The 7,993-nt window shown below is 34.4% G+C and overlaps 1 protein-coding gene across 1 annotated transcript in view; it reads right to left on the bottom strand.

Moving 5' to 3' along the window:
• The window catches only part of LOC117115947, a gene marked incomplete at its 3' end in the record, with an annotated part of 53,672 nt that overhangs the window by 36,357 nt on the left and 9,322 nt on the right, over window positions 1-7,993 (bottom strand). The window contains exon 4 of the mRNA XM_033259841.1: window positions 1,251-1,390. Coding sequence (XP_033115732.1) covers window positions 1,251-1,390 — 140 coding nt within the window. The remainder of the gene's footprint in view (window positions 1-1,250; window positions 1,391-7,993) is intronic.

The following is a 7,993-nucleotide window of genomic DNA, read 5'->3' as shown; positions in this document are numbered from 1 at the left end:
TTATTATCGTCATTCTATAATACAATATTTGGCTACCAGTGACTACCGTGCCTATAAACAGCCATAAATCAGTAATTACTTAATTTAACAATTTCAGTGCCATTTTTTACATTTTATTTTTGGATCAAACAAAGGTACCATATAAGATCCCATTGATTAGCTAAGATCCCATCGACTGCCCATGACATAGTCAGGCATAGATGCCTCCTCCATGGAAGCCACAAAGGTCATCCATCTAAAAGAGTTAATTGAGGGCATACTTGAGACCATGTACTTCTATGGAGAACCATGGGTGAACGAATGCTAATGAATGGTGTATCACTGGACAGTGTGCTTGATCCGCTACTCACCAACAGTTACACGAATGACCAGCATAGAAGTGAAGGAACACGCTGCTTCATCTACGCAGATAATCTTTGAGTAGTGCCCAAGTGACTACGGTATCGTCGAAGAATGACTCTCACTCTCAAATGCTCTTAAACACCGTATTACGAAGAGGAACGCCTATGTGCAAATCTATCAAATACACAGGTGTGTCTGTCTCTTATACACATCTAGATGTGTATAAGAGACAGTATATATATACATTTTGGAGGGGAGAGTGCAGGTCGGTGATTTGTATCTTGTTCATTTATGTGATCTTCAATCAACTTTTTTAATAGGCCTATGCAAAAACACCTCTATTTTAAATAAATGGTATGGCCCGTGTTTACACTCATCCACATGATTATGCTTTTTGTTTGTCAACATGTCTACTTTAAGTTATCTTTCATTAATATGCAGTAAAACGTAAGTTTAAATTTAATTACTCTTCTCTACATAAGAGTTGTGGAATGCCACTTTTATGATATTTCATAGTAAAAATTATAAAAATTGCGTTTAATTCCTAAAATCTTAAAATAATATTTAAAAAAAAAATTAAATATCACACAATGTAAGTTTTAATTATTTGATTTAATTAAATTTGAAATTAATTCATTTTTTTTATGCACCCAACTCAATATATAAGCAGTGATAACCATTAGGCCTATGCTAAAAAAGCAAAACTACAAACTTTTCTGAAAACTCTCAATATCTGTCAAAAAATGTTCTCATTATCATGGTGTGTGGCAGCAAAGGATTTTTTATGTAATCCATTAACCTCGCTAAAAGAAAAGAAAGACAATATTTAACTGTTACAAAATTATATTTTATTATTAACATGTGTGCTGGTAAAAAAAAACAAAAAAAAAACATGATTATAAACTTACGAAGTCATCAAAGCGATGTATAATTTTTGAACGCTTCTTCAAGAAACACATGGCTAACACAACTACGAATGTTATGAGAACGGGGATAATGATGAACAATATCCAATGCTGAGAACTGGATGACGAGGGCAGACTTGCTTCTGTAAATAGATTATTAGTCCAGTAGAAATTTGCAACAAAACGTATTTCAACAGAGTTGGGTAGTATTGGGTGTGCTACATAACAGAAAACATCTTACAAAATCCAACAACTGGAAAGTATTTTTTTCAAGATGGCCGCCAAAATGGAGCTCATGTCATAAACCAGCTAAAAATTTTAACTGTAATCGCGGTTTTTTCATCAATATCAGGTTTTATGGGTCATTAAATCTTTTGAAACAATTTAAAATGTGATCTGATTAATATGAATAAATTCAAGATGGCGTCCAAGATGGCCGCTATATATTATCATTATTATTATCGTCATTCTATAATACAATATTTGGCTACCAGTGACTACCGTGCCTATAAACAGCCATAAATCAGTAATTACTTAATTTAACAATTTCAGTGCCATTTTTTACATTTTATTTTTGGATCAAACAAAGGTACCATATAAGATCCCATTGATTAGCTAAGATCCCATCGACTGCCCATGACATTGTCAGGCATATATGCCTCCTCCATGGAAGCCACAACGGTCATCCATCTAAAAGAATTATTTGAGGGCATACTTGAGACCATGTACTTCTATGGTGAACGAATGCTAATGAATGGTGTATCACTGGACAGTGTGCTTAATCCGCTACTCACCAACAGTTACACGAATGATCAGCAAAGAAGTGAAGGAACACGCTGCTTCATCTACGCAGATAATCTTGGAATAGTGCCCAAGTGACTACGGTATCGTCGAAGAATGACCCTCAAATGATCTTGAACACCGTATTATGTGCAAATCTATCAAATACATAGGTGTGTGGCTTCCATCTCTTCAAGAAGCCAATCACATGCTGAATTTCTTTCTGGTCTGGCACCAAACTACAAAATTGTGAGGGATCTAGTGTATCTAGGTTTCACCTTAGATCGTTTTGCCTTTTCTTCGAGGCTCATGTGCAGATGATGCAAGCTAAAGTCTGTACAAACAACATTTTCAGCAAGCTCCATCTGACAGCCTATATCTCCCTGTCTATACATTCTATCTGGTATAGCGCCTCCAGTGATTCGTTGCTGCAAGTAGTGGAGAACCACAACCTCAAGATAAGCGAGATCCCATATTTTGCCATTTACCTGAAAGGAGGAGTCTGAAGTCTAAGGAAAACTTCCTAATGTAGTCAACACAAGTGCTGAAGCTAAAGACATTAAGATCTGCCTTGTGGAAAAAGAGGTTAGCTTATCTCCCAAACCGAACAACAATGTCCACGAGTGCTTCAAAGAACACCTTCGAGTGGTATTGGTGCTTGAACAGACTGAAGGCAAGAACTGGCCGATGCAAAGTGTCACTAATGAAGTGGGGATTCATTCACGCCGATGACATCATGCATGAATGTGGCACAGTCTCACAGAGCCATAATCTATAGAAGAGCTCATGAGATGCCCTCTATTGGATTTAACAAAGCTAAGGACCCGGCAAAGTCTAGCTCTAGCTGAAACAAAGTATCTAGCAAGTGTGTGGACACGATAAGAAGTTCTGTTGTATTATGGTAAATCAATTAGTCATTTGTTTTCATTTCTTCATCGTCTACAGCTAACTCTACATTCTCACATCCCTGAAGGTGACATGCTCAACAGGCGGGTGTACATGCCAACCCATTGCAGTTTCAGACGCTATGGATAAATGATAGATGATGAAGAAGAAAAGGAAAGAGATGACTACATGATTTATTATGTACTACAGAACAATGTCCTACAATTCAAGCCTCCTTGTTGGATAAACATGACCTAATCAAATGATCTTAGATGGTACCTTTCTTTGATACAAAACAACAAAATGTAAAAATTGGCATAAACATTGCTAAAGTAAGTATTGATGCATGGCTATTCATATATGGTGGTCATCTTTGACGCCATATTGAATTTATTCTTATTGATTACATCACATTCTAAAATGTCTCAAATAGTTTATTGACCAATAAAACCTGATATTGATGGGAAGAAAAACGTGATTTCAGTGCGTAATCGCAAAAATTTGCTACAAAATTTTTTTCAACGGATTTAGGTATTATTGGATGTGCTAAATAAGAGAAAAAAATCTTACAAAATCTGACCAAAAGAAAGTAGTTTTTTTTAAGATGGCCGTCAAAATGGAGCTCATTATCATAAAACAATTTCATATTGCCCCTTTTTTTAGCTCTACTCTAATTAGGAAAAATAAATACGATTTTGGTGTTTATTCAAAATTCAAGAAAACTGTATTGTTCCTTTCTAAAATAGGAAATTTGTTTTTCCAACAGTCTTGGTTAAAAAGGATAAAATTACATGAAAAAATCACAAGAAAAAACAACTATTAAGAAATACATTATAAATATAAGTTTGTGATGTAATGTAAATTAAAAGACTGTAATGTTTATAAGAAATATAAATAAAGATTACGATGTTTATTAAGAAATATAAATAAAACTATTACTATTTTATTATGAGAAATACAGTATAAATTAAAAAAAATACGAGCCTGTGTATGGAAATAAACCTATAAATAACTAGGTCTGTACAGACATTCAGTACAACGGTTAAGCGACGATAGTATAAAACTAATTAAATTATAGAGTAATGTATGCATTTCATAAATTTAACAAAATAACAATATTAATTGTTATTAAAGTTTTTGTTAGTAGTGCTAATAACTTAGCTGAACTGACAGAATATGTTTGTCAATATAAAAAAGCTGTTGTACTGATATGAGCATTCCAACTAAAAGAGTTTAAGTGTTTTGTACATAAAATCATGTTTGCATACAATAATTGACTGCAGCAATTAAAATTAAATGACAGAACCAAAGGATCCAAAATGAGTTGAAATTAAGTCAAATTTAAAAGCAATCCATGAATAATTCCACCAGACATTGGTATTATAACATTTATTGTTATTAGGCCCACAGTATATTTATTATTATTTTATAGGCCTAACCATATATTCCCGTATATAAGCCGCGAATTTTATACTTGATTTCAACCCCAAAATTTGGGGTGAGGCCTATTTATGCTCCGATCATCAACCTATACGTAAAAAACACATTCCGGATCGAGAACCGAGGCGAAAATCGCCTAGGTTAGGCCCAGGCGCAATTTGCTGGCCTAGTATTGTAATTATATTAACTACAGTGCGTACCAGAATTCCTACATTTTCTACGACATTCAATCAATTTTTTTTTTGTTTAACTGATTATTTTCATGTTACGTTCATTTATAAACAAAGTTTGATTATTTCTATTTGAACCCCTGCTTCAATCAAAACAATTAACTATTTATTCTTTTGGTCTTCGAGATCACGTGAGTTAAGCAAACTCGCTTTACGACGCCTGGTTGCCAGTAGTCTAGAGCAGTTATAGAATGTACTGTTATGTTTAAGAATAGAAACTTGTGAAATTAATGCGTGCTAAAAAACACAGATTTCCTTGAAGTTGTAATAATTTTGTTGACTGTAATTTAACTGTAGCAGGTAATATAACGTAAGCCTCCCAGTAACCCGACGTTGTACAGTGTGTTTCAACCGGCCATATGCGTTTTGTGACGATGTTTCGTGAAGCAATACTCACATGATCCGTGACAGTTTTCAAACTTTGTTTATGAATGAACGTACAGTAACACGAAAATAATAATAATCATTGCCTGAATGTTGTAGAAAAAGTAGGAATTCTAATACAGCACTGTAGTGCGTATAATATTACAAAAATAGGTCAGCAAACCTAGCTAGACTAATAAAACTGTGCTAGCCTTGGCCTAACGTATTTACGATTTTCTCCCCTGTTCGCGATCTGGAACAGTAGCAGCGTCAGCGGGGGGGGGACGCTGTGCGTAAATATAGCCCCCACACCACCCCTCCCCCCCCAGTCGGACAACTTAAATTATATCCTAGAGCCGCCACTGATCTGGAATATTTAAGAGTAGGTATGACCGGTGCATGGGCCGCTTCAGATCCCGAATTTCGGGATCGAAATCGCGTCTAAAATGTGCGGCCTGTACAGGAATACATGAATATACGGGTACCTATAATATAGGCCTGAATAGTAATTTGCGGATTGATATTGGAACAAGATTTTGTCCTTCCACCACGTGTCCTACTGAGTTAATCCCCAATGATAATCCTTTGAACAAACAACATTGTTTACTTAGCTGATCGTGCCCCAATAGTCGGGTTCCCTTTCTGGAGATATGTACACATAATGAAAGGGTAGATCCATAAAAAATATTTTTTTTAATAATTTCTTTTAACAATAAACTTAAAGTGGAGTAACCACAAACTGATAACGGATTAAAGAAAATTACATTTTCGAGAATGTATTATGCTTCGGATAACTGATGTAATTTAAATTATATAAAAAAAAAATACGATTGCGTTTTAGGTTCATTATAGTTAGCGTTTTAAATAATAAGGAATAATAGGGTAGTAATAATTACCTGAACAAGCTTTTTCAGAAATAGTGTAAAATGACGAAAATCATCCATTTCATTTTGAATTGATTGATAATGGTAATGGTGGGATATTTTTAGTGCGCCTACCACAATAAATTCGTCTCAAGGCGCCGAAAAAAGGTAGGACCATGAATTTTAAAAAATTAAATTATATTATATCTTATATTAAAGAGCCTATAATAATCAGAATATTTTTTTTAAATTTTATTTATTATAAGTTAAATAAATATAAATAAATGAATAAAGTAAATAAATAAACAAATAGAAAATAAATAAATAAATGATAAATTAAGCCTTCAAAAACAGGCAGACCAAGAATGGAAAAAACCAAGCAGCAGCATGAAAAATGTGCACTCCTGTTGTTGAGACGGCGTCACCAAAACTACCGCGTACACGCAGGTACTCCGGCGACAGTATGCTGGGCTCCGGTAGCTTCCACCTTGGATAAGCCTCGGCTCTACTACCGTGCACTGCTAAGGTGGCGACGCCGGCTCAAGTAAGGGAGTTGTGACTTTAAGGAACAAAAAACAAAACACTTAAATACTCTTAAACTACAAAAATTGTAAAAAAATAAACTTAAAAAAGGTGGGTTTTAGGAGCCCTCGAAGTGGCGTGAAAGAGTAATGCGGGTGCTGGCATAATATAAACCGCTATCTTCTTTCCAGTGGAAAGTATTAGACAATGGAACTGCAACCCAAATTATTACTATTTCGTTTGTTTTTTTCCGTTGAACAATTTAATATTTAATTCGTATCTTAACATTCTTCATTAAATTTAAGAATTCTAAGGAAACCCAATTAGACCAGGCTATAATTGAGATAGGTGCCACTTGGAGAGGTAGAAATTCTCATATGGTTTTTCTAGACCAGTTTTTCATGGGGAATCAGAATATGTGAGGTAAAAGAGGCGTAACCTGAGAACTTTCGCGTGAGAGCACTTTTTTCAAAATGGCCACCAAAATCCAATAAACTACATATATATGGGTAAAATAAGCACAGAAGAGGTAGGTTTGACCAACTTTTAAATATGTAATAATAGGAGTAAAGTATAACTAGCTATAGTTATTAATGTGAAGATTTCGAGAGGCAATTGACTGCGCTTTTTAAAATGGCCGCCAAAATTAAAGAACAATTTAACAGCAGCTTCAATACCCTAAGTAAATTTGTTTAATTTACAAAACATAATGGAATAACTGCTGTTGACTTTTTAAACCTAAAATAACATATTTTAGGGTGGTAAGCTAACTCACTTTTGGAAATGTAAGTAAAAATTCCCCCTTATATTAGCCCTTTTCTGTTTTAAAAAATGGAAAATATCACCAGAACCCTAAAAAAGAGTCCAGCTTTCTTACAAATATACGGTTGTTTTTTATTATTTTTTTGTACTACACAAGGTATTCCAGAGGACCACACAAATAACTACCATAATTTTCATGTATAAAGGCATTAATTCATTTATTACATAATTGTCCTTTACTGTGTAACCCTATGTTGATCAATAATCTTCATGTATTGCTAATATCACTGCAATCTGAAAGTCTTTGTCTTTATTATAAACAGTTCTTGGACGTCTATGGAAATCACTCTCTCTATCATTTGTTGCTTCATTTGATCATTCCATGTGTTGTGAATACTATTTATACTGACCAAATCATTTACGTCTGCTTAATGTCTGCTTAATTTCCATTCCTTAGTGATTAAATTTGCTCAAGATTTGCTCAAGTGCTCAAGGGTCTGCTTGCAAACATGGTGGTAGCAATGATATGTCTTGATCTTGTTGCCTTTATTGAAAATTTCACATCTTGCTTGATTTACACTTTTCCGCTTAACTCCATGCCGCATCTTCAAGTTCCTAAAATATCTTTTGTGACAGAACATCTAAAACTTTAAAGTTATCAGAAAGTGTCAACAAAACTTTGCCTTTGAATACAGAAGCACGAGATCCAATAAGGGATGATTTCTTCGCTGGTGAAAGTTAATGTCACTTAATTTGAACAACTGGTATTTGCCAGTGTTTGTGTCTAGAATGACCCTCTCTCCGTTGTCATAAAATAAGATATACAGTAGCAACGACTGCAATATCGATGTCTCCAGAATGGAACGGTTGATATTTATGTATTGGTTGTAATTCCTTAAAG

The sequence above is a fragment of the Anneissia japonica genome, unplaced genomic scaffold (genome assembly GCF_011630105.1).
Source record: "Anneissia japonica isolate Jap-2015-1 unplaced genomic scaffold, ASM1163010v1 scaffold4707_len98470_cov126, whole genome shotgun sequence".
In the NCBI taxonomy this organism is placed as follows: domain Eukaryota; kingdom Metazoa; phylum Echinodermata; class Crinoidea; order Comatulida; family Comatulidae; genus Anneissia; species Anneissia japonica.
This window is presented reverse-complemented; position numbering and strand designations above follow the sequence as displayed.